The sequence below is a fragment of the Musca autumnalis genome, unplaced genomic scaffold (assembly GCF_047663935.1).
Source record: "Musca autumnalis isolate F117 unplaced genomic scaffold, ASM4766393v1 scaffold_1, whole genome shotgun sequence".
Lineage (NCBI taxonomy): Eukaryota > Metazoa > Arthropoda > Insecta > Diptera > Muscidae > Musca > Musca autumnalis.
The window spans coordinates 306,375,417-306,403,409 of NW_027411644.1; the positions used below are offsets into that span (position 1 = coordinate 306,375,417).

The 27,993-nt window shown below is 37.7% G+C and overlaps 3 protein-coding genes across 3 annotated transcripts; 1 reads left to right on the top strand and 2 right to left on the bottom strand.

The window, feature by feature from the left end:
• Positions 1-3,931: 3,931 nt before the first annotated feature.
• On the bottom strand, positions 3,932-5,317 carry LOC141391413 (probable enoyl-CoA hydratase). Its single transcript, XM_073964311.1, has 3 exons — positions 5,099-5,317; positions 4,271-5,035; positions 3,932-4,201 (listed from the first exon to the last, which is right to left on the bottom strand). The coding sequence occupies exons 1-3, from the start codon at positions 5,202-5,204 to the stop codon at positions 4,092-4,094; spliced, it is 981 nt and encodes a 326-aa protein (XP_073820412.1). The 5' UTR covers positions 5,205-5,317; the 3' UTR covers positions 3,932-4,091.
• A 2,237-nt stretch (positions 5,318-7,554) lies between these two features.
• Positions 7,555-12,412, bottom strand: Gk1 (Glycerol kinase 1). Its single transcript, XM_073962075.1, has 4 exons — positions 11,695-12,412; positions 8,882-9,176; positions 8,219-8,819; positions 7,555-8,155 (listed from the first exon to the last, which is right to left on the bottom strand). The coding sequence occupies exons 1-4, from the start codon at positions 11,926-11,928 to the stop codon at positions 7,708-7,710; spliced, it is 1,578 nt and encodes a 525-aa protein (XP_073818176.1). The 5' UTR covers positions 11,929-12,412; the 3' UTR covers positions 7,555-7,707.
• Positions 9,175-11,653, top strand: NitFhit (ntrilase and fragile histidine triad fusion protein NitFhit). The gene has a single exon (XM_073962076.1). It carries the CDS (start codon positions 10,141-10,143, stop codon positions 11,593-11,595), a length of 1,455 nt encoding a protein of 484 aa, XP_073818177.1. The 5' UTR covers positions 9,175-10,140; the 3' UTR covers positions 11,596-11,653.
• Positions 12,413-27,993: the final 15,581 nt, after the last annotated feature.

Sequence of the window (27,993 nt, forward strand, 5' to 3'; positions counted from 1 at the left end):
AATATTTCGATTGGAAACCTTACACACCCCGAAGGCGATTATTCCGAGGAGGAAAGAAGATTAACTCAGGTGATGGCATTAAGCGGGAGAAATGGCTACAGCGTTAACCAGCAGCTGTTAGATTTCGACACACCACCTATTGAGACTGTAGAGTGGTGGTACACTCAGCATAAACTGGGATATGCGGAATCAACGGCTACGAAGATAAAGCAATTATTCGAAACCAAGACTGAAAAAGAGAAATTGTGTGTTTTAAGCTTCGATTGCATAAATATCAAGCACCGAAACAGGAAGTCGCAATAAGGGTTCATGCTGACGGGTCTTTTCAGCAATTGAAGCCTCTTCCTGGTTGAGGACAATTTACACCGAGAATTTGAAACTTAACATCCAGTACAACTTTTGCGATGCCGAAAAAGTTCATTTGACGGTTTCGCCTAGCCTCTGTGATCACATATTTAAAACTGTGTCTGGAGGAAACAGCCGATGGAAGAATTGGGGTATGGATCCACAATACCCGCTGGTGAATTTATTCCGTGCATTCAAGAAGGGCAGATTGAGATACCACAGAACAAAAGTTACTTTTGAATATATTGAGAAGTTCCTACCCAAAGGCCCCAGAGGAGGAGACGTTATTACACAGCGCCGCTATGCATACTGGAACTTTCAAACTGGAACATTTCCAGAAAATATTCGGCAGGCAGAGTATTGCACATCTGCTCAGTCTGGTGGAGATTCGACCAGATAACCTAGACCTGGAGCCCACCATCAAATTTGTCTCAGTCATGGCACACTTTTTGCGTTTGCTGTCTCGAGAAGTCCCTCTGCACAAGTACAATCTCCGAACAGAGGAGTATTCTGAAAAGAATGAGAATAGTGTCCTATAAGAAACCACATTTTCAAGTCTATTTTGCAACATTTATTCCTCTCATAAAATAGTACGAAAACAGCATCATTTGTTCTTCTTCTTTCAAACAACTCTAATAATAGCATTTCAATCATATAGCATAGCATACCTTCAGGCGCAACTAAAACTAAGTGTGACATTTCGTTATGCAATCATAGCTCATAGCATATCTTAAGGCGCAATCAAAACTAAGTGCAACATTTTTTAATATTTGTACACTGATGTGAAACTGATGAAATATGTACCTACCAAACGTAATAAAGCTATACAAGTCAAACAAATATTACAATATACGGCCAAAGCTACTTAATAAAAGAGAAAAACGTGATAAAAGAAGACAATTAAAACAAGTATCAGTCTGCTTTGCCGACAGAGATGTATCCCTCAGCATGTGTGGATTGAAACTTTTCATATTCCATATTCGACCTGATGTACATATGCCTTGTAGAAATATTATGATATGGGCCAACTCGGTTATTGTCTACGAGAGTCAGTTAGCTCAATGATATGGGACCTACTTTTTAATTATTTTTTGCCGAGTCCGAATGCGTATCCTAAGACACCACTTGTAGAGAAATTGTTCATGGCTTAAATACTCAGAAAATATCGCCAATATTACACTGAGGGGTACTTTTGCCACCGCAATTTACAATGAATGATATTGCGAATGTCATCTGGAGCGTTAAACCATCCAAAGCGTTGAATCTCCATGGGAGGTCCCACTACTGAAGTCAGGCAAGGATGCAAAGATGAATAGTACAGACCGATTTCGCTTTTGTCGCTGGTGGCAAAGACGCTTTAGGTTTTAGTCCTCTCCAGCGAAAGAAATATCTATCCAGTTGCCGACCATTAGCATGGGATCAGTAAGCTGCACAACACGACACAGCGCTGCACACCATCTCCACATCTTTTCAAAAGCCTTTGATACTGTCAAGCACTTCGCTGTATTCCCCTCCCACCAGACGGCATTGATATCGTAACGTAAGCGGATGATTGTACGATATTGGAGTCAGGTTCCTTGTGCGATCTTGGAGTCAGGTACCTTCCCGGATGTCATTTGTGAAAGGCTGAACTCCTATTTGACTGATCTTACCACATTTTATACTTGAGGTATATGTCCGCCACTAAATCTACGACCACTATGTTCACAAAGGTGAAAGCTGACTTGAATATCATGGTCGATGGTAGCAGAATTCCGACAGCAAAATACCCCAAAATTCTAGGATTCCTGGCAACCCGTCATTTCGCCATGCTCAGACCACCTTCGTATCATCGTCTCCGTTAAGTGGCCACAAAAAGCCATGGAGAAGCTGATTAACGACGTTTTAAAGAATGTACCAATCAGAGAGCTGTAATGCACCCGGAGAATGATGGGGGGAGAGGAGCGTGCTACGCCGTATAATGGCCCTTTCAGCCGAGAAGGTACCACCACAATTTACGATGAGCCCAGAAGGAATGTTGGCAGGCGAATAGTACAGGCCGATTTCCTCCTATCCATCATGAGAAGCATTTACCAATTCCCCAACTTCAGCACGGATTCCACAAGACATTCGCATTCGTAAAGAAGACCACAGGGTCTTCTGATAGACGATTACAGGGTCTTCTTATACATGACCACAGTGTGTTCTTATAAAAGACCACAGGATTTTCTTATGGAAGACCACAGGGTTTTCTTATAGATTATTACAGTGTTTTCTTATGGAAGACCACAAGGTCTTCATATAGAAGCCCATAATGTATTTTTATAAATGAGGACTTCTTGTAAAAAGACCACAGGGTCTAATTATAAAAAACCAGACCCTGTGTTCTTCTATAAGAAGACCTTGTATTCCTTTGTAAAAATAAACAAATTATATAAGCCCACAGTGTTTTCTTATAGAAGAACGCATGGTATTCTTATAGAGGACCAAAAAGTCGGTCTAAAAAGGACCAAAAAGTCTTCTTACAGAAGCCCATATGTTCTAATAGATTATCGATAGGTTTACTTACCCAGCAAAATAAATTGGAAGTAGTGCAATGTGGACTAGTTCTGTCACGGCATGTTTTGATGCAGTTCAACCGGAGTCGTGAAAAAGGCACTCCAGTCCTCACATTTTAACCGCATTTGGATGCAATCCAAAGAATCACATCCACTTGTCACATTTTAACAACATCCGGATGCAGTTCAGCGGAGTCGTGAAAAAGGCACTCCAATTCCTCACAATTTAACAGCATCCGGATGCAGTCCAAACGGAGTCGTGAAAAAGGCACTCCGTTCGCTACATTTTATTAGCAGTTGTTAGAGATCCCTATATGTACATAAATCAGATTGTACATCTCTACAGGCAGCGGCTTTCATTTTCCAAAAAGAGATAAGCGTGTTAACATGCCCAAACATTTGTTAATACAAACTAAATAATATTTAATATTTAAATAATATTTAATTTGTGAACATTTTTCCGGCAACTCACCAGAAGAAAATTTCCGAATGGAGTGCTGTTGGAGTACGTGTCGAAATCTTAACTGGTGATGGGAAGACAACCCATTTAGCAAATGAAGCAAAAACAGTTCAGCTTGGAACAAATGCAAGCGGAGGAAACACGCATGTTTGCGATTGAATTCAATGGAGAATTTTCATAATTTGTGTTAATGTAATAAAGTTCTTAATATTTTTGTTTTGCACAAATAATAAATGCATTTTATTTGTTCTGGCATATTTTGTAATGGCTTGCACAATTTCCGCAGAATGCCTGTACCAAACACGTGCTTTGGACTGCCTCCTATTCTACCCCAAAGGGTTAGTTAAAATGCAATGCAAAGGGTCAGTTAAAATGCAGTGCCAAAGGGTTAGTTAAAATGCAGTGCTTTGGAGTGTCTTCTTATAGAAGAACGCATGGTAATCTTATGGAGGACCAAAAAGTCTTTCTAAAAAGGACCAAAATGTCTTCTTGCAGATGACCACATGTTCTTCTAATAGATTATCGAAAGATTTACTTATATATGTTATTTATTATAGAGGTAACACCATTTTTTTAAAGTTAGCATCAATTTTACTTTTCTATCTTTCTAAAAATATTTTTTTCTTAATTTATTTCTCGTTCCGGGTTGATATTAAATATCACATGCACAGTTCTTCAAATATTATTAATTTATCATGAGTAATTACATTCTAAGTATACGTCAAGTCTCTAATAACAACTTTCTTTATTTAAACTTTCTTCTTAGCATCTTTTTCATGGGCAATTTCTATCCTTTCCCATTCTGGTATGGGTTTTTCTTTAACATGCCAACCATCAACCTTGGGTTGTAGTGGGTCAACTAAATTAGACAAGAGATACAAGAAAGGAATAGTTACACAACTACAATATATACAACAGCAATACATACCCTTCTTAAACCTCTGCACACCCTCTTTCAGTTCCGTCAGCACCTCCTTCGAAGTATTCATTATTTCCGTTTGCATGGCAGCACGAAAACCATGTCGAGTATAGGCATTCGTATACAAACAACTTCTGTCGCGCATTAATGAGGCAGGTGGAAATTTTACTATGGAAAAGGCCAAATTAACTGCTTGTCCCAAGGCCGTACCGGTGGCAACTAAACGATTAGCTAAACCAATATTCAAAGCCTCTTTACCGTCAATACGACGACCACTTGTCAATAGTTCCAAAGCTCTTGCATAGCCAACAATTGCCGCCAAACGTGCTGTACCACCATCACTGACTGGCACACCAAAACGACGATTAAAAAATCCCAAAATGGCTGTATCCTCCATTACTCGTAAATCACACATTAAAGCCAATTCCAAACCACTCGCCACACAAAAACCATTTATACCACAAATAATTGGTTTCTTGGGATGACGTCGTGTCGGACCCACTGAACCTTCATGACGTAACAGAAAATCTAAGCTACCCTTTTCACATTGAGTTTCCAGTTCTTGTATATCATAACCCGCACAGAACGTGCCACCCACTCCATAGAGAACAGCAATGGGTGATGTGTCATCAGCCTCGAATGCCGCCACGGCATTGGATAAACTTTCAGCAGTTTCAGCATTTATGGCATTACGTTGTTTTGGACGATTTATACCTATCAAGGTAATTGACTCATCCTTGTCCACAATAATTGTATTCTCATTGTTTTCAGGTGCTATGAAGAGATTTTCAAATAAGTTTTATCTGTTCCCTGCTACTTGTGCATTATATAACTTACCATTATTTGTTCTTGTTGTATTACTACATGAAAAATTTCTTATTGTATTTATTTTTGTCAGAAACGAAAGAAAACTTTTGGAATAACTTCTACAACAAGGATTCATGTTGTAAACAAACAAAAATAAAAATTTCACTGGTTCTTCTGTTCTTATTCTAAACAATTTTCACTTGTCCTCCATTCCCCTCATTCATTAATTGTTTGTATGTGTGTTGGTATGTAGATAAGACATCATTTTTGTGTGAATGACTTACGGGTTGCCATGTCTTGTTGAAGAACTTTTTATTCGATTCCTTTGGATATCGATAGATTTCGGAACCAACACGAATTGAGGCGGACCCAGTACGGATAGTAGATCTCAACAAAAATGAAATCAAGCACTGTTCCTAGATACTTTAAGTTTCCATTTTTGAATACGATCGCAATATTTACAATAAAGTGGTACACATCGTAGGCCCAAAGTTTATCTCGGCGATAAATATCACCTTCCTCGTAGTGTGGCAACAAACTCCGATGTGGGCCATGTGAATCACAGACGTTGTACATTATATTAGCGCCGATGCTTTCAGCTGCAGCATCCATCCTTAATACCATATCTGCGACAGTATGTCCCGTTTAATTTTCATGGCCCTCTGTGCCAATAAAAATGTTCCAATTTTTGCATATGCCGGTTAGTAGGAAGCAGTACTGCATCTGTACTACTTCGTCGCTGACTGTTAGTGCGTCAAAAGTCATGACGCACTACCTGTGCCTTTCCTCCATGCTTTCAAAAAATTGCCTCCGTTTAATTGTTGTTGAATTCAAGAATACCACTGGAGAATTCGGAAACCACTCCTCAACAATATTGATATCGGGTGATCTTGTTCCAAGGAACAGCTGTTCGTTTATGTAGGCTGTTTTGCCAAGCAATGCTTTGATGATTAGAACTCTTCTGTGATCTTCATCGTAGTGGGGACGAGAGGTTCTATTAGCAATATTGATATATATTTGATGACTTTCCATTTTCTTGATTTTTTAAAATTGAAGTTATCTGTTCTTTTCGTTGTTCTTATCTGTTTCGATAACACTTATTGGATGACAAAATTCTGTAAAAGAACGATCTTATATGGTTACAATGAAATCCTCAGGTAGAAATGCTACATTCGCGATGGATGGAGATGGAACAAAATGACCCCGTAAGCCCAGCTGCTTGTTGTTGTAACTGTTTTTTTATTATATGTTTGTCTGGGTTGGAGATTGACCCAGAGCCAGATTACGAAGATGAACGAATGTGGCTGCTTTGATGGGATGTAACCACAGATCCACTGGAGTTAGTTGAGTAGGTTTGGCAGTGTAGTTGTAAAGGTGCAGTGTGTTGCATGGTGTCATCGATCCTTGTCCTGTAGGAATTTATACGGCTACACCATCCCGAGAGTAGTTGAGCCTAAACTACACTGGTTTGTCGTGACAGCTGAGGCTGCGATATATTGGAAGACGGAGGTTCGTATTCAGACCCTAGTTGTTTATAGCATCTGCGACTGCATCCGTATGAACGATATTGAAAACAGCTTAATATGCTAGTTGATCAAGGGGTTCTATCTTGTAACGCTAGACCTCTCCATCTAAATCATGAAGATCCATATTGACCTGCCTGAGTGGGCTTGACCTATCCATCATATGGTGATTGGGATGTCTCTCACGGTAACACCCGAGCAAGTAACACAACAAAAGCATGTCAATTTGTTGCTGCACTGGAAAAATCTTTGCCACCTCATGTATATGGTCCACTGAAGACCTAAGGAGACACTCTGTTCCAGTTCTGTAGGCGGCATTCTTACATGTTTGAATCCTTTCTATCGCGTTGCACTTATCGCATTATATGTGGTCAACAAGGTTTCTTTATCTGCACACCAAGTGCTGCCGGCTAGGGACTTGAGGACATTGTTCCTACATTTCAGCCTGTCATATTTGACCCCTAGATAGAATTGTGGGGTAGTTTGTGGTCGGAATTCTGCTACCATCGACCATGACATTCAAAACTTTGTTCTCAACTCTGCCGTCTATGTGGTTAACAGAATGGCCGTAGATTTAGTGGCGGATATCTGCATATTCTTCGCGTCGAAAAAGTTGGTAAGTTCAGTCTTTTAGTCACCAGGGGGGTACCTGACGCCAGGATCGTACAATTAACCGCATACGTTACATGAGAAGTAGAGGAAGGTTAAACAGTTCCGGAGATATCACCCCACATTAGGGAATTCCCTGTTTCACTCTACGGGGCTTGAATTTAGTATTCCTGAATTCCACGTACGACTGGCGAATTTTTTCTATAACGCAGTAATTTGTCGCTCCCCAAGTGATACGTTATAGAAAAGTTCGATTGTACATACCAATACATGCATATAATATGTTATAAAACTACTTACCATAACAGAGAAATAACTTTTTCCGGCAACTTGTATTAAAATTAAGAATTGATAGTAGTCTCTGTAGTGTATTCTTTTCAAGAAATCTCCAATTTAAGTTTAACTTTATTTTACTTTAACCCAATATTGCAATATTGTGTCCACGGGGATACATTTTGTCAACTTTTATACCCGTCTTTTCTATTTAGAATGTAAATAACAACATCATTAGTCAAATAAATCACGATTGCCAGTAGCAGCAGCCGATGTATCCCAACCAATGGAACGTTCAACAGCCATTTTCCATTTATGATAACGCATATCACGTTCATTTTCCCCTACTTTCGGTTTATATTGGACTCGTTCTTCAACGGCTGACAAGTCCTCCTCAATGTTAAACGAAGGTTCAATGGCGCGATATGCTGCTAAAGCCACTCCCAAAGCTGTGGTTTCGGCAATTTTTGAGCGTATAACATTTATGCCAACCAAATCGGATTGTAGTTGCAGGAAAAGCGAATTCACAGTCATGCCACCATCAACCATTAGCTTGGCCAAGGGAATGCCACAATCTTTTTTCATGGAATCTAAAATATCACGGACTTGGAAACAAATGGATTCTAAGGTGGCTCGGACAATGTGTTCGCTGGTGGTTTCTTCACTTAAACCGCATATGACACTTGAGAGGAAAGAAAAGTAAATATTTTAAAGGGAATTTTTCAAAACAATTTGCAACACTTACCCTCTAGCCTCTTGATTCCAATAAGGTGCATACAGACCACTAAATGCCGGCACAAAGTACACATCTAAAGAGTTGTCGACCAAGCGTGCCATAGCCTCTACTTGTCCCAAGGACTCTAATAATCCCAAATTATCTCTCAACCAGGTAAGAGCCACACCCGCAACAGCAACACTTCCTTCCAAAGCATAAATTGGATTCGAATCTTTGCCAAATTGATAACCCACAGTTGTCAACAAGCCATGGGATGAGGTAACAATGGCTGTACCAGTATTGTAAAGTAAGAAACAACCTGTGCCAAATGTAGCCTTTGCCTGACCTCTATGTAGACACTGTTGCCCAACAAGAGCAGCCTGTTGATCGCCTAAACATGCCGTAATGGGTATGCCCTTAATCTCGGTATCTTTCACCAAACCATAAACTTCAGAACTTGATACAATTTTGGGTAAAATCGTTTTTGGAAGGCCAAAGAATTTCAGCAAATGGGGATCCCATTGTAGGGTTTCAATGTTCATTAACATGGTACGCGAGGCATTTGTAACATCGGTGATGTGAAGACCACCATTTTTGGCACCACCGGTTAAGTTGTAAATTAACCAGGAATCTGAAAAAAAAAATAATCGAAAAATTAACTGCCTTATGCAGTTTTCGAAAATGTCTACCAACCAATTGTCCCAAACATAACATCCCCGTGATCCATAGCCTTCTTAACGGCTGGCACATTGTCCCGCAACCAGCGTAATTTCAGAGCTGAGAAATATGGTGACAAGGGTAGACCACACAGTGGCTTCAAATAGTTAATATTTTTGGAGTTGTTGGGAATGGAATCAATCAAATCATCCACAGTTGTGGTAGTACGATTATCCAACCAAATAATGGCATTGTGTAGAGGTTCCCCAGTGTGACGATTCCATACAATAACCGATTCTCTTTGATTGGTAACACCTACGGCCACAATATCCTGTAATGGGAAATAAATTAATCAGGGATTGTTTTTGACGGATGCTATTTTTGATATGGCAGAACAAAAATTGATGGACCACATCTGCAGCCACAGACAGTAGTAAAGGCAGGGAAAAGGACAAGCAGGAGAGCGATAAATTACTGCAATAAATTTGTTGACAGCAACCACGCGATTTTTCGCAAGCGTAACGGGATTTCCGGGATATTCGGCTGAAATTTGGAGACGTTTCCAAAGAATAGTTTCTGCCCATATGTATGTCTGGATCGGTCCGATCTCTGAGCACTACTGCAACAAATTTGTTGACAGGACTACATGTTTCGCAGCCGGAATCGGTGAGATTTGGCTGAAATTTCGATTCTTGAGGTTGGGAAGAGTTTCCTTTCAATCGAACGGATTCCAATCAGGTTCCAGAAAAGACAAAATAATCCAGTGGTTTCAAGCTGCTGGAGTCTCTTGCGGAAAGGAGGGACTAGAGCGGTGCATTACTGCAACAAATTTGTTTACGGGAACCTGTTGATGTTTAGCAAGCGGAATTCAGGGGGGATTCGGCTGAAATTTGAAAGGTGTTTTAAAAACAAGTGTTCTTACAAGGAGAAGCGTTTCCTTGCAATAGTTTTTTTGCGGGTTAACCTTCTTTATGAGAATTCATTTGGCATATACTCAATGGGTTTGGCACTTATAACCCAGTGGGTTTGTTATGTGTAAACATACTATTAGCCTTATGAAAAAAACACTCCTATACCTAACCTTATTATAAGTCGCCTTGTTTAAATACTTGACACTTTCAACAACATCCCCAAAACACGGCAACCCTGTCATATGATTAATTGATAACAAAAAACAACTGGAAAATATACGGCAAAACAACAAATATAGAACAAAAAAGCTGGTTGCAACAAAACGAAAAACGGGAGAGAAAGGTGGTCGGGTCGTCGTTAACTGCGCTAATAAATTCTCATCAATGTTAATTCAACGTTATTCAATCGAATCGTTAGCTAAAGTTAGCCATAACTACAAGTATTTAACAACAAACATTTTTAGATTACGGAAAATGTCTTCTGCTGCAAAGCCTCCACCCCCAACCACCACTCCAGCAACAAAGTCCATTGTTGCCATAACTCAAATGCGCAGCACTAGTGACAAAGGCGAGAATATACGACAAGTGGAAAAACTACTGGAAGAAGCTAAGAAACAGTGTGCCTCCTTCGTATTCCTACCGGAATGTTGTGATTTTGTGGGAGAGAACAGAGATCAAACATTAGAACTTGCCGAACCCCTCACCGGTCCCACATTAACAAAATACCAAAGTTTAGCCAAAGAATATAATGTCTGGTTGTCGCTGGGTGGCATGCACGAGTCTGTGTTGGATGAATATGAAAGGAAAACGGACAAGATATACAATGCCCATGTTGTGGTCAACAATAAGGGGGAATTGGTGAATATTTATCGCAAACTACATTTGTTTGATGTTGAAACCCCAGAATATTCTTTTAGAGAGTCTAAAGTGGTAAAGGCAGGACCACGGCTAATACCACCTGTGGATACACCAATTGGAAAAATTGGTCTACAAATTTGCTATGATATGCGTTTTGCGGAAAGCAGTTTGATTTTGCGTAAACAAGGTGCAGAGATTTTAACATATCCCTCAGCCTTTTCCTATCCCACCGGAAAGGCCCATTGGGAGATATTACTAAGGGCCCGAGCCATTGAAAACCAATGCTTCGTGTTGGCTCCAGCTCAAATTGGCTATCACAATGAAAAACGCCGTAGCTGGGGTCATGCCATGGCTGTTAATCCTTGGGGCAAAATCTTGGCAGATTTGGGTGATAAAGATGACTTAAAGGTGGGCATTGTGGAAATCGATTTATCCACCATCGAACCCATTAGGGCCTCAATGCCTTGTTTCAATCACAGGCGCGATGATGTCTACAGTTTAACAGCTTACGGAAATGGCACCACGGAGCCTCAAGAAGATCGCACATTTGCCAAAAATGTTATAAACAAGGATACCATTTTCTTTGAGACACCCTATTGTTTTGCTTTTACCAATCTTTGTTGTGTGGTGGAGGGTCATGTTTTGGTCTCAACCAAACGTTGTGTACCCCGTCTAAATGCCCTTAACTCGGCCGAAATGAGTGATCTTTTCAACACCGTATGCCGTGTACAAAGAATGTTGGAATCAATTTATCATACCACTGCAGCCACAGTTACAGTACAAGATGGTGCAGATGCCGGCCAGACTGTTCCACATGTTCACTTCCATGTTATGCCACGACGACCAGGAGATTTTAGACACAACGATCAAATCTATGTAAAACTAGAGGATCAAGTTGAAAATAAAACTCCGCGTACAATGGAGGAACGTATCGAAGAGGCACGCAAATATCGAAGTGTTATGAAATCATTAAAGTTGTAGTGTTGGAATTTATAGACGACAATAAAAACGATAACTAGCTACAATTTTGCCATAAAAATTATAGTAAATATTTGTTTTAATATTTCCGACAAAACTTACCTTAACGTTACCGCCTAGTTTTTCCAATTTCACACAAGCCTCATCAATGCAGGTCTTAACTATGTCATAGATAAGCACAGGATCTTGTTCTACCCAACCTTCTTGAGGATAGGTGGAGGGAACTTCTATTTGGTGAAAACACACAACTTCATCTGTGCCAGCTTTGAAAATAATAAAACGAGCCGACGAGGTGCCCTCATCTATGGCACCAACATATTTCACTTTGTCACACATCCTTATTTTTTCTTAGTTTAAACAAAATATATTCCACCAATATGGTTTGGGTTTTTCTTCACTTTTTTTTATATCACCTAGAACTTTGATCAGCACCCGCTTCGCCCCGCAACGACAAAATTTAGTAACTGTTGTGTTATATTCGCTCGCGGCAGATACGACGATATTAAACAAATTAACCAAAATTTTTATGTATTAACAAGTTATCGGCTATTGTTGTTTTTATGATATTTGTTGTTGGTGTATTTGTGTTTAGGTCTCAGATAGGTGCGTTCATTATTTGTGTTTATCACAATAAAGTCAATTGAATTGAAGAAGGAAATGTTGACATTATCTACAACGCATATCGCCTGTTTGCCTGCAATTAATCAAAAAATATTTTTATTATTCTTCGTACTTGTTTTTTTCTCCTCTTTCCTCTTTCTTTTTGTCCACACAGTTTGTTTTGAAAAATCATATGTTTGTAAAAAATCATTCACAGACAAATGATAACGGAGACACAGTCCATATTTACATTAGGCAATTTTCCTTGCGGTAATTCTCAGTTTGTTGAGAGGAGGGCGAGGAATATCCCAGTGGGAAAATGGAGAATGCATTACATTGAGAATACATTATTTATTGCATTATATGGTTAACCTTGCAGAATTTGTCAAAAGTAATCGGGAAAAGAAAGCAATTTGAGTAAAAATTGATTATAACACTGTTGTTTTCAATTCAATTCAATTTATTTTCATAAATGGGAACCTAGCCCATAGGGCCAAGAGCGGTTCCAAAAGCTACAAAACATACACTACTCCAAAAGCTTAAATCTAACAATAAATTTAATTTGATAGTCTTAAAATTCATTAACATGATGTAATTAAAGAAAATATGAAGATCTGTTTAGTAATCAGCTAAGCAATATTAGAAATAAGGAACATAAACAATCATAACAAAAATTTGTATTAGTCGAAAAATTATTAATCTTCAAAATCACTCCGATTGAAATGTTCAAATAACTTCATTTTATAACGGATGCATTATATTATTTATTCCAATCCGCGTATGCAGTTGAATCACTACAAGTGCACAGTAAAAGTGCCGTTGGAGTACATCTTTTTCTATGAATTCACTTATGAATCACTCCATTTTCGATCCAAATCAGAGACTTTGGTGAAGTGTTTTGGATTGAATTTAAAGTCACTCTTCGGATTGCATTTTTAGTCAGTCTAAAGATGCAATAAAAATGCAAGCCATTGCGAAATATCCCAGAATCCCAGCAAAAAGTTTGCATCCGTGGATGCAGTTTAATCAGTACAAGTGTACAGTACAATTGCCATTGGAGTAAATCTTTTCCTACGAATTCACTTATGAATTTTACAAGAGAGCGCACAGCTAGGATGCACTCCATTTTGCATCCGCAGCACACAGCTAGGATTCACTCCATTTTCGATCCAAATCACAGCTTAAGATGCAGTGCTTTGGATTGAATTTATATTCATTCTTCGGATTGCATTTTTAATCAGTCTAAAGATGCAATAAAATGCAAGCCACTGCGAAATATCCCAAAATAAATTAAATGCATTTGTTATTTGTGTAAAACAAGTACTCAAAGAACTTTATTTTATAAACACAAATTTATTATATAAACAGCGTTGAGCATTGCGTTACAACAACCACATGAAAACTTCAAGAACAAACTTGGCATCACTTACACATTTTTCATATGGTTGTTGTTTTTAACGCCGTATGTGCCGGGGGCTTAAGTTTTTATTTCTTTATTTTTTAACAAATTCTTAGAAATGTATACACTGTCTCTTATTTTTAGAATAAATGATTTCGCCAGCTGCGGATAGGGATCAACCAACTGCTTATAAATTGTATCGAACGGAGTGCATTTTTCATAACTCCGTGTGGACTGCGTCGAAGGATGTTTTGAAATCATAACTCCACATGCACAACTTCCAAAATTGTTTGCTGGGATTCTATTTTATTATTTATTTATATATTACATTAACTAGTAGTAAATACAAAGTTAATAAGAGGGTAGCTTTGGCTACAAAGGCCATCAGCTAGCATTTTTAAGATACTTGTTACAAATTAAAGACTAATTTTGTTATATAATGGAGTTAGAATGTGTTATGAAGTTATATACAGCATTAATGTTGAAAGAAGTCGGTGACTTAAGCATTGCTAATCCAGTATTATTGAGGTACGTGTGGTGTAAATTTGCGAAAGCGTTGCATGATTGTAGCATATGTTCTAAGGTGTTGCTATTGCCGCATTTTTGGCATTTGTTGTCAGTATTTTTGTTGAGAAGGTGTTGATGTGTGGCAATTGTGTGGCCCATACGTAGTCTGGAAAATGTCCGTATTTTCTTTTTTTTCTACATTGGTAGGATAAATATGGTTGACGCGACTGGGATTGATGTTGCTATAATGAAAATGGTTGAATAGCATCTTGTTTTGTTTGGATATACATTCAAGTTCAGCTTCAATACGAGTTCTCAAATCTATTTTTTCAATAGTGTCATCACACACTAGAGGTGCTGTGCATGCATACTTGGCATGTGATGCCAACGTGAACAGTAGTGCGATTCACTAACTAATTCTGTGAGTTACCGACAAGTGTCGGTAAAATTAAAATGCTTATAATTTTGGCATGATACAATGATACAAGGTAACCTCACGCTCAGAGCTCACAGAGTTGTATTCGCTTTGCCGTCCCTTCATTGACAAAATGATTTTGACAAACTTTGTATGTATATGTTAAAATATACATACATATGTCAGGTTTATTTACATTTCAAATTCTAAACCAATTTTATTATTTCAAATGATTAATTTAAACGGAAAATAAATTGGGATTTGCAAAGCCCGCAAATCTCCCGATATGGTATGTGGCAGTGGTGATTTTTTTGATGCTGATGAGACCTGCTCCACACAAACGTTCAATATATTTCTTAAGGCTCAAAGTGTAAAGACCCAAAATGAAACCAAAACCTCAACGAATTTTTGGTGCCGCCAGTTCCAAATGGAGAGTCTCCTCTTCGAAATCTCCCAATACTCCGGATACAACTGCTGTGGATATTAATGATGAAAACTCACCAGCCCCTGCACTTTGTTCTCGCCTCAACGTAAAAAGTTGTCAACAATTTTGGAAACATCAGAGCATGAAACCGCACAATGCATCCATACCACAGGTGCAACAACAAAATCAACGATTAGTTCCCCGGAATAGGATCAAGAATCACATGCACAAGTTGCGACGACCAACGCTCAACATCATTAACCTACACTTGACACTCTCAAAAAACGTACAATAGAAGATTTAATAACACCAACTCATCCCTCACCTCAGGAATCCAGATCTTCGGATACCGTGAAAAAATTGAAAGCCAATAAATCTGAAGTCGCTGGCGGTAGTGCTCGTGGTGGATTGGAATTCTCCATTTTTGAAGACTGCGCCACAGAAAAAAGAACGCAATCAGGCCAACAAAAAATATTAGCGGCAACTTTGACCACACATGGATTGTTGCAAGACACGAACCATCGGCGGCTAAAACAGGTAGCGGTATGGGTCCATTAAACTTTTCCATATTCGAAGAGCATGAATAGAAATAGGAAAAATCAGAATGTTGGAGATTTTTCTCGTTTGGAGGAACGGGAAGACACTGAAGCTGGTTATGCCGTGAAACCAATTCGTTTTGAAGATGACAAAACTGAAACAATGTCTAAAATGTTACTGGCTTCACAGCATCCAGTTAAATTCCAGGAAGATAAAACCGAAACCATTTCTAAAATGCCGATGGCACCACCGCAACCAATTAAATTTCAAGAAGATAAAACTGAAACAATTTCGAAAATGTTAACGGCTCCTCCACAGCCCATTAGATTTGAGGAAGGTAAAAATGAAACAATAGCAAAATTCATGCTTGCTCCACCCCAACAAAGAAAATTACAGATGTTGAATTGTTACTCAAATAGTCGATGATATACAACAGCATGGCAGATGCGGCATCCAAAAGCCAGGATAATTTCATTGATTTTTTCACCCAGTCACCACCCAAGGCCTCTAAGGGTTCACTTGCTAAGAAACTAGACAAGACTGTGACAGGTCAACTACGCATGACCCATAACCCAAAATCGTAAAAGCCTAAGTCAAAACCTTTGGCGTTATTCCATGAAACTTAATCATCTTCTGCTTCCGGTGGTAAATTAAGTTTCTTGTCATATCTAAATCCTCCATACCGCAAACATCTTCTATGGAAAGCAAAAGATTCTCTGGAAATGAGAAATGTTTGGCACTAATATCAGCATGATTAAGAACTCTACATGGCTACCAAATCATGGTCCAATATCTTCAAGAAATCTATCACAAATTCAAGAAGATTGCATACACATAAAGACCGAGGAAATATCAGCAGAGACCTCAAACAACAGGAAAATCCACAGTGGCGAATTTACCTTTACCTAAATTAAGTTTTCAAATAAGTCATCTTGGAATAATTTAGTTATGGGTACATCACATTATAGCATCGAAGTCAACCAATAGGAATGGGTTGCTATACAACAAAAATTAGGTCCACGCGATACCTACCCCACAAACGCAATAAATTATATTTATTTAAATATAGGGATCAGTTTTAAGCACACTTACGTCTATTGCTCCTTTTATTGATTTTTGCAGATACAGAAAAGCTTCTAATAAAAAACAATATTACAAAGTTGTTTTGTTACGTTTTAATAATAATTATAATAGCGGTCTAGAAGATGAAATCTGTAATGTCTTATATTTAATTTTTCCCACTTCTTGGCCTTAACTACAGCCTTGGCAATGGTACACTTTTCTGCAGCCAAAGCGTCGGAGAACCTCGACATAAGGATTCAACTTGATGAAATGACAAAGATTGGACAATGGATTGAGACGACGGAAGACTTTAAGTCACCTAGTACCTTGCGGATTTCTTCAGATTTAAGACGGCGAAATAAACTGATACTGCTCATCTTGGGTTGAGGGAGGTTACATCCTTCTTCAGGGTAGAAGCAGATTTCCAACTATCAAAATAAAAAGCGCACACAAATATCATTTGTCTTTTCTTATTTCGTATTCAGTTTGAACGTGGTAAAAGATTACATATCTAATATTAACCTACCAGGTCGGTCGTTGTTGTTGTAGCAACGTATATATGTATGTTCGGCATAAATTGATTTTACGAACACCTGGCAGAAAAATCTGAAATTTTTACCATGGGTATACATATCTTCTCGTCCTTATTACAAAAATATAAAGTTTTTCGGGGGGAAGTCCATACTTCCCGAGATACGGGACTCTGAAATTCCGAAAATTGCATTGTTTACGTGGAAAAAACTTACAATTTAAAAGAAAATTTTGTTTCCGTGTCCGAGATTTGCGTCTGTCCATAGGAGAAAGTCATAAATCACCGGCCAAAGGCCGGCTACTTAGAAAAAATTTACAATTTGGAAAAAAAATTTAGATTTTTCCGCCAATTTGTCTGGGTCTGACAGGGCATAACGTTCCTTCATTTTCCTCACCCGCTTACCGCCACGTTTCGTTTTACTACCCTCAATGGGTTTCGGAAGGTGGTTCTTGTAACTTATCCAACTTCTTCTAAATATCCTCCTTGAACTTCAAACCAATCTCCCCATGAACACTTTCGTGGCAGGCATCAACTCGGGCAGCCAATACCGCCTTTGCGGCCATCGATTTGGACTTTTTCCGAGGGAGTTAAAAGGGTACTACAAAAAAAAAAGAAAACTTTAGCTCCCACTTTCAGATATATTTATTTAATCATTTTTTCTTACCCCTGAGTGGTGGAGGCTGTCACTGAAACAATCATAATAGTGGTCTGTGTTAGTCTAGCCTGCAGCTTTTCATTGTTCTGAACCTGATCCAAATCATTGCCCAATTCCTTCCGAAAGACTTACATATCTCATTATCCACATCAACGGCCAATGCATTAGCGTCCACAATCAATCTATATTCTGCTTCCCAACATTTCACTTGTGGTACGTTGACGCTGAGAATACATTTCAATTTGTTGCAAGATATTTTGGAATGCACTTGAACATCAACATCCATTAGATTTGGAGTTGGTCTGAGAAACTTTTCAATATCTTCCGTGACCTCCTCCGAGGTGACCGTATCCATTCCCGAACACCTCTGGCAGAAAAATATGAAATTTTTACCATGGGTAATCAATTTGTTCCGTATGTTCGTATGTTATTTCAGTTATCAGTTTCTGCTTCCTCTCTATACGGACTCAACTCGTGCACAATACGAATTTAGCCAGCCTCTACGTACGGATCTTAGCTGGGCCAGAACCACTCATGTCTGCATTGGCACTGGCGTCCTTCTGCTGCGATGAATTGGAGTGCTCTCTATTGGATGTAGTGCCGATATTCCGATTTGCTTTTACACAGTTATTTTGGGGTATTTCCACAGTATTTCAATAGATTCGCATGGACCGCGATGTCTGCATCTGTTTTGCACATTGCTTACTATTTTTTATTAGCAATTATTCCCAAAATTACGCAAATATTTTATATACACAAGATTTCAAAACAATATAAACAATATAAACAAACAGTATTTTGTTATTGTTGTCAATGACAAACAATAACAACAACTTTCATATTGTTTCGAATGCATGGTTGTATTTGGCAGCTCAAGGACGGTTTTTTCAAATGAGATTACCTTCTTATTCTGCCATGTAATTTTGGTAATTACCGATGTTTTTCGGTAAGTAATAGTGCGGTTACACTACAGTTTTTTGCCGGGTTAACCCACTTTATGAGGATTTATTGCTTAATCTGGTCAAATCTGACCAGATTTGCCATACAAAAATTAAATCCTCTCACGACTGGGTTTATTTTAAATCCGGCATAAATCCACCAAAAATACAGTGTTGTATTCGGTATTTGTGCAAAAAATCCAACTCTACTCAAAAAGTACCAAAAGTTGCCACTGTTTTTGCAACAGAGTTTGTCTTGTTTTACACGTTTACGATTGGTCGCATGAGATTTTATGGACTTAACAAATCTAAAGTTATTTGAAAATCATAAAATTATTTATTTTTTTACATTAGACACTTTTTTAACAAAAAGTACGCTTGATACCTTGATACAAAAATGTATCCCTGTGTGTAAAATATACCACTATGAGCAAAGAGGGGACGATATCTCATGCGAGAAATTGTAAAAGTGTTAAACACGACTTTATTAGTTATTTTGTATGTATACGTAAACAAACATCAGCTGACAGTTTATATCCTCGAAAAGCTAAGTGTAACCAGCAAAGATTAACCCACTGGATCTATTAAACCCAGTGGGTTAACCTTCAATAGTGTAACCGGGGTATAAGCGATGAATAAAAAGCAGTCGTAAGGTTATACCGATAGCAACAGTGTTGTCAACTTTTATTTGAACTTTTCATTTATAATTTTGCGTTTTAATTTTACCGATTTTTGTCGGTAAGTCCGTGTTTAGACACACGGGAAAGTAAATTCAGTTTGTAGGCAATAGGGGGTAGGAAAGAGTATTGAGGAGCTTTTTCCTCTCCGCTCTCTCCCAAAAACTCAATTTTGGCCTGTTCCTTTACTTCTGAAAATGGTAAAACCGGCAAAAGTAGTAAAAGTTGTAAACTGCTCCCATATGAATTGTGTTGTGTCTGAAGTAAAGGAACGCTTTTCGAGTAAAAAGTAGTAAAACTTGAAGATTCTTGAACGTAAAGGAACAGAGCTTTTACTTTCCCGAGAAATTTGTATGTCTAAACACAGACTAACTCAAAAAATGTGTTAGAGAATCGCACTACAGGTATCCAACAGAGTTGTATGTTATCTTTATCTGTTAATAAGTCACGAATTTTATTCACAGATATCCAGTTTGTTTTAGAGACGTTTAAGACTGCTTTGAGCACAGACAGACTGTCAGAGAAAATTATAGTTTTCTGTTCTAACAAAATCGCTATGTTTATGGCTTCAATGATACCAGCAGCTTCAGCTGTAAAAATAGATGTAAAATCCATAAGGGTTTTTGTGGCCAAGACTGCATACGATGTTGTAGAGTTAGTCTTAAAAGCATCCGTGTAAATAAATTTCCAATCAGAATGTTGTGTGCAAAAATGTTGTGCATATACATATATCGCAGGGAGTTGTAATCTTGCCGAGAGAGCTTAGCGATATATTGCAACGTCTTTCGGAAAACAGCCATGTAGGATATCTAATTTTGTAACTCGGTAGCTTATATTTAAAGTTGAGAACGTTGTTCGTTATGGAAAGATATAAGGCCGATGGAACATTAGGAACTACTTTGGCTTTTAATATTTTAGAAATATCTGCGTCTATGATGGAAGATTTAGATGACAGGATTTTTGGTAACAGACGGTTGCGGGCGTCAGCGATTCGCTGTTCAAGAGATGGTAACCCAGATTCGATTAATAACGTGTTTATGGAAGTAGTCCTGTAGGCATAGATACTACATCGTATGCTATCGTGATATACAGCTTTGATATGCTTCAGAGTAGATTTTGGGCTGTTGCCGAATAGGTATAAACCATAGTCAATTTTGCTTAGAACCAAGGTTTTAACTAAGTAGGTTAGGGTGTTTATATGTGTAAAACTTTTGGAGGCCAGGTATTTGATTACATTAGATCTGAGCAACAGATCCTTCTTCAGCTTATTGATATGTTGGTTCCATCGATAGTTTCTTGCAAAAAAGACACTCAAGATTTTTAATTCGTTTACGTATGGGGTGTTAAGTCCGTTTGTGGATACAGTTGCGGGAGTACAGTTGTGCTTACGACATATATGAAGAATTGATGATTTCGTAGAGGATATTTTGGCACCAGATAAATTGGGCCAAATCGTAATATCGTTTATAATGTTGGAAAACAGAGTGTTGGTTGCATTATTGTCTTTGTTGCAGCTCAAAATATAGAGATCATCGGCGTAAAGGCAGAGATACAATTTTGGACACTTGTTTATGATATGGCTTATCTGATTGAACACGATTTGGAAAAGTATTACAGACAGCGGAGAACCTTGGGGGATGCCATTTTCCAACGTGAATTGGTCCGAGAGATAGTTATTAATTCTAACGCGAAAAGAGCGCCCAGAAAGAAACGATTTTACGAAGTTCAATATTTTGCCTCCTACTCCCCAAGAAGATAAGGAGTCCAAAATGATATGCATGCCTATGCGATCGAATGCTTTTTCGAAATCAATTGATAAAACTGATGAATGGTTTCTTGAAGAAATGGCTTTTGTTGCATAAAAGTCTATATGCAGGAGGGCGTCAATACAGCCTTGATTTGCTTTATAAGCTACTTGATTAGCTGCTATGAGATTCCGTATGCCAAGGAACCATGATAGGCGATTAGAAATAATACGTTCTAATAGTTTGGAAAGGCAGGGTAGCAATGAAATTGGTCGATACGAAGAAAAATCGGTCTTATACCCCGGTTACACTATTGAAGGTTAACCCACTGGATTTAATAGATCCAGTGGCTTAATCTTAGCTGGTTACACTTAGCTTTTCGAGGATATAAACTGTCAGCTGATGTTTGTTTACGTATACATACAAAATAACTAATAAAGTCGTGTGTTACACTTTTACTATTTCTCGTATGAGATATCGTCCCCTCTTTGCTCATATTGGTATATTTTACACACAGGGATACATTTTTGTATCATGGTATCAATCGTACTTTTTGTTAAAAAAGTGTCTAATGAAAAAAAAAAATAATTTTATGATTTCCAAATAACTTTAGATTTGTTAACTCCATAAAATCTCATGCGACCAATCGTAAACGTGTAAAACACGACAAACTCTGTTGCAAAAACAGTTGCAACTTTTGGTACTTTTTGAGTAGAGTTGAATTTTTTTGCACAAATATCGAATACAACACTGTATTTTTGGTGGATTTGTGCCGGATTTAAAATAAACCCAGCCATGAGAGGATTTAATTTTTGTATGGCAAATCTGGTCAGATTTGAGCATATTAAGCAAATAAATCCTCATGAAGTGGATTAACCCGGCAAAAAGCTTTAGTGTAACCGTGCTATTAGTCTTGTGTGGCTTGGGTATTGGTACAATAATTGCCGATTTCCAGTGTCGAATACTGAATTATATAGAGATATCAATTTAGTTTTGGTGCTGTCGGACAAATTTTGTATCATGGGATAAGAAATATTATCCCTCCCTGGGGTGATACCCTTCACTTTCTTCAAAGCACAAGCAAGTTCTATAGTTGTTATGCTTGATTCGATAATCGATGCATGTTTGTTTGATGGGATATTAGAAAAAATGTGGGGAATGCAACCTTTAGCCAGCGTTGCCAGTATTTTTTAGCCTCTTTTCCCCAACTTGTCCAAAACTTTTCCCCAAAATTCCCCAGATTTTATTGAATTTCCTCAAAACAATCCCCAAACATTTTTTAACAAATAATTACGAAAAAAATCAAAAGTAGTTTTACTTTACTATTGAAATTCATATCAATAAACTTGTAAAGTATTCTATACACTTATGTATGAATTAAATAAACGATATTGAAAAATTCAATTTCAAGTGATTCAGAATCATTAGTCTCATTGGATTTATTTAAATTTGTATAATGAAAGAGTTGTAACATATCTTTAGGTGGGTCAAAATTTCTACAACAAATGGAGTTGTTAGAAAATTGATTATTTATTCTAGTAACTCGTACTGCATTTTATTTCTGAATTTGGTTCAAAATAGAAGACTCTTTCTACTTAAGAATTATTTGTTGGAATGGAAAGCTTATTTAATACCATCTCCAATTTACGAATGATAACTTTCTTCATTGCGATTCGATTGACAACTGCTTCTAAAAAGGTTCGTATAGAGCTAAAATTGTGTTGACCCAGTGAATTGCTGCAAATAGTGGGGTAAATTTTCTTGTAAGTTTAAATAATTGCATATTTGTTGACATCGGTTTCAGCATTTGTATTAACAGCGTTTAAGATATTCAGCACTGGTCTTTATACCCTCCACCATAGTATGGAGGGTATATTAAGTATGTCATTCCGTTTGTAACACATCGAACTAATCATTTGAGACCCTATAAAGTATATATATTCTTGATCAGGATAAAATTCTAAGACGATCTAGCCATGTCCGTCTGTTGTAATCACTCTAGCGTCCGCAATAATTGAGATAGAGTGCTGAAATTTTGCACGCGAGGGTCTTTTTTTCATAGGCAGGTCAAGTTCGAAGATGGGCTATATCGGTCCACTCTTTGGTATAGCCCCCATATAACGGTACCTCCGGATATGAGGTATTTTGACGTTCTTCGCCACATTTGCAGACCGAATTAGCTATAATTTGGCACTTAGGGTTCCTAGTGATCAACAAACTTATATCCCAAAGGATATGGGCATAGGTCCATGTTTTGGTATAGTCCTCATATAACGGTGCCTCCCGATTTTCGGTATTTTGAGAATTTTAGCCACAATTTTTAACCGAACTATCTGAAATTTGACATTTGAGCTTCTCAGTGGTCATGAAATATCTCCACCAAACATCGTCAACATAGGTCCATGTTTTGGTATAGCCCCTATATAACGGTACCTCCCGATTTTCGGTATTTTGAGAATTTTAGCTACAGTTTTTAACCGAAATAGCTGTAATTTGACATTTGAAGTTCTCAGTGGTCATAAAACATGTCCAACGTAACATCGTTAACATAAGTCCATGTTTTGGTATTGCCCCCATATAACGGTATCTCCCGATTTTCGGTATTTTGAGAATTTTAGCTGCAATTTTTAACCGTACTAGCTGCAATGATCGGTATTTTGAGAATTTTAGCTAGAATTTTGTCTATTCAAAAATAATCGTCAATATAGGTCCATGTTTTGGTATATCCCCCCATATAATTGTACCTCCCGATTTTCGAGAATTTTCAGTGGTCACGAAATTTCTTCACTAAAATTCGTCAAGATGGGTCCATTTTTGAGGGTCTACATTGTTTTGATGAAACTGCCCTCAATTTGACTCTTGAAATTCCCTGCAGCTATAAAACTTTTCCGCCAAAAAATTTAAAGATAAGTTGACTCTTTGATATAGCCCCGTAGGTGGTACCTTTCACCTAGCTGAACACATTTTTTTAGATTAGATTAGATTAGATAGCACTGTGCAACAAAGTGGAGGTGAAAGTCTGGGGCACGGAAAATTCCTCTTAGGGAAGAAAGGCCTTGGTGAGTATATTATGAACCCCGAAGGATAGATCAGGCGTGAGTCAAACTTGCGCCTTATGGCGTGATGAAATTTTTGTTAGAGACCCTGTGGGTCATCAGGAATTAGCGTTATATCTTTGTTCACTGTTGCTTAAGTGTTCTACAAAAACAACAAACAAAGATATAATGCTAATTCATGATGGCTTACAGGGTCTCTTGCAAAAACTTCATCACGCCATAACGCGGAAGTTCGACTCACGGCGCATCTGTCCTTCAAGGTTTTTAATATACATACACCAAGGGTTTTCATATCCAATGGTCCATGGCTTCTCATGGTAAATATTCCAAGCCGTTTTCGATCGATTCCACTATTTTTTCAATATCTTCTTAATTTTTTTATAAATGGTTTCAATATTCAATGGCACAGGGAAAATGTATATTAGCAATGTGCATCGGTTTGAAAACATAGATTAAGGCCCGTTCTTACATCTTTTCTTTAAAATCCCTTTTAGTTATACCTTACTTTAAGAAAAATGAGGAATAAATTTCGCATTACCAGGGATTTGTTATTACATCTTCCATTCCAAATATACTCAAATATACCCAAATCGGATTGGTTGATTTGAATCTGCTCTCAAGTTTTTTTTTTTTTTTTTTTTTTTTGTTTTTGGGGGCACTTTACATTTTAAAAGGAACACAAATTTCCTTTTAATTTATCTGACACTTATTATTAAAACAAACTTGTAGGAATAAAAAACGAGTTATCTGTCCGATATCGGCCAACATTTAACTACAAAACGGATATAATAACGAGCCTAAGCATATTTATCTCTTTTTTAATTGGAGTCATGAATGTTAAATAAATCTTAATTTCATCATTGCCCATCAATCCAGAAATCATTTCTGCAGTTAAGTCCCCTTCAGCAGTAGAAATGATGGAAAATGTTATTTCAATTCAACCCACTGTTCTAGTACGCTGTCAGTCTTCGAACCGCATGATAACACTTCAAATCTATCATAAATCATTACAGCTGCGACCAGTTAGTATATGATGCATGTTATTTGTGCGTCACTTGTGCGCTACTACTATTCACGTTATGAAATTAAAAAATATCAGATAATCTGAAGTAATTAGTCAAAAATGAAATTCCCCAAAAATCCCCAAATATTTTTCAGATTTCCTCAACATTTTCCCAATTCCCCAAGTCGAAATTTGTTTCCCCATTTCAAATAAAAATTCCCCAATTTGGGGAAAAATCCCCAATACTGACAACGCTGCCTTTAGCAGAACGAAATTCCAGAGAAAAGTTGTTATCGGATGATTCTATTGACTATTTCTTGCCGAAAAGGTTCGCAATTTCAACTGGATCGCTAATACTCGTGCCGTTGGATTCCATTGTTGTAAACGTATGATGCGAATTTTTCCTGGTCATTATGTTTATTTTTTGCCATACGAGTCTAAGAGGCATATCACGGCTTATAGTGCGGGAGAAATTGTAGAAACAGATAGCTTTTGCCTTCTTTGATTCGTATCTAAATTTCGCATTTGCCTTTTTATATACTTTCAGATTTTCCGAGGAGGGAGATCTTCTAAATTTGCGATAGGTGGTTATTTTGTTTTTGCGCAGGTAGTTAAGCTCCTTGTTCCACCATGGAACATATGACTTAGCGGTATGATTCATTATTGGAATAGTTTTGTTACACGCTTTGCGAATGGCCTTTGTGATAATGGCGTTTACTTTGTCCCGGGCCACACTAGAGCAATTTCATTGAAATTTTGACATGAAATTATGCGTCTATAGATCGAGTTCCATAGAAGAGTAAAATCGTGAAATTGCTGTAGTAGGGAATTCAACCTAAGAACACCTAATTTCATGAAATTTTTTAATGAAATTCACTCTAGTGTGGACCGGGACTTTGTTGGGGTTTCCATTAAGGGTTTTGGTGGCTAATTCGGTATTAACATTAGAACTATAGGAACTCCAGTTCGCTTTTTTCAGATTATACTTTTAGGATGGTTTAACTTTCAAGAATGCAGAGCCTAAATTGATGTTGGTAATGATGGGGAAATTATCACTTCCGTAGAGATCTCAAGACTGTAACTCTGTACTAAAGGAAGGAGAGATGGGGAACAGCACGTAATATCTACATATATTTGTAAAAGTCCCAAACGTTGATAGGTGGGTGGGTTTGCCATCATTAGTTCATAAGTTTTGGATATTTATAGCATTTTCCAGAACCACACCCCTTAAGTTATTTTTGGTAGATCCCCAGATGGTGTTCCAACTATTAACATCACCAACGAAAATTATAGGTGTATGTATGTTGGTGAAAATATCTAGTACATCAGTTAATGAAAATGGTTCGTTGGGGTTAATATATACAGAAACTATCACTTTGTTATACCCTCCACCATAGGATGGGGGTATATTAAGTTTGTCACTACGTTTGTAACTACTCGAAATAATCATTGTAGACCCCACAAAGTATATATATTCTTGATCAGCGTGCAATTCTACATCGATATAGCCATGTCCGTCCGTCTGTCTGTCTGTCCGTCTGTCCGTCTGTGGAAATCACTCTAGCGTCCGAACGGATTGACGTAGGTTGATGAAATTTTGGGAAAATATGTTATATTTACGTAGGACTTTTGGTATTGAAAGCGGGCTATGTAGGTCCACGCTTTCGTATAGCCCCCATACAAAATGACGCGTGACGCGTCGTCGTTTTAAGGAATTTTTAAGATATTTGGCCCATTTTACCACCGAATCGGTTGTAATTTGGTACTTTGTGTCTCCAGAGGCCAAAAAATATTCCTACCAAAGTTGGGTTATATAGGTCCACGTTTTGGTATAGCCCCCATATAAGGCCCCATATAAAGTACGCGTCATTTTAATATATTTTGAATGTATTAGACCCATTTGACCACAGAATTGGTTGTAATTTGGTATTTTGTGTCTTCAGAGGCCAGAAAACATTCCTACCAAAGTTGGGTTATATAGGTCCACGTTTTGGTATAGTCCCCACATAAGACCCCTTATAAAGTACGCGTCATTTTAATATATTTTGAATGTATTAGACCCATTTGACCAAAGAATCGGTTGTAACTTTGTATTTTGTGTTTCCAGAGGCTAAGAAACATTTCTACCATAAAATGTTTATATAGGCCCACGTGTTGATATAGCCCCCATAATACAATATCTCCCGATTTTCGATATTTTGAACGTTTTAGCCTCACTATCACACCGATATGGCTGAAATTTGGTATTTAGTCTTCTTTAGGCGTATAAAACTTTCCCCCAGAAATTTGTAGGTATAGGTCCACGCCATCGTATAGCCCCCATAGAACGGTACCTTCCGAATTTCGGTATTTTGAAGGTTGTGGCCACATTAATCCACCGAAATGGCTGAAATTTGTGGTGGAGGGTATAAAAAGTTCGGCCCGACCGAACTTAACGCTTTTCTTACTTGTTTACATTTACGAAATCCACTCGATTTAAACTGTCAATTCCATTGCTCAAACGTCAAACGAAATCCAGTCGATTTCAGATGAGTTTTCATTTGACGTATAGGCAAAGGAATTGACAGTTGAAATCGAGTGGATTTCGTAAATGTAAACATAGTATATGGTAAATTTTATGCTTAAAGCAATTTCAATAACAATGTTTAGAATATTCGAATTATTGAATATTCTTTTGTGGGGTATATTATTTTTAATGAACACACCAACGCCGCTTTTCGCTGTGGTGTTTTATTAGCTGTGTATGAGGTGTAAGCTTTAGGACCAATAAGTTGAGAGTTGTATGGTAGGTGGGTTTCTTGTAAAGATACAAATTCTGGATTGTGATCTTTTAGAAGTTATTGAAGATCGA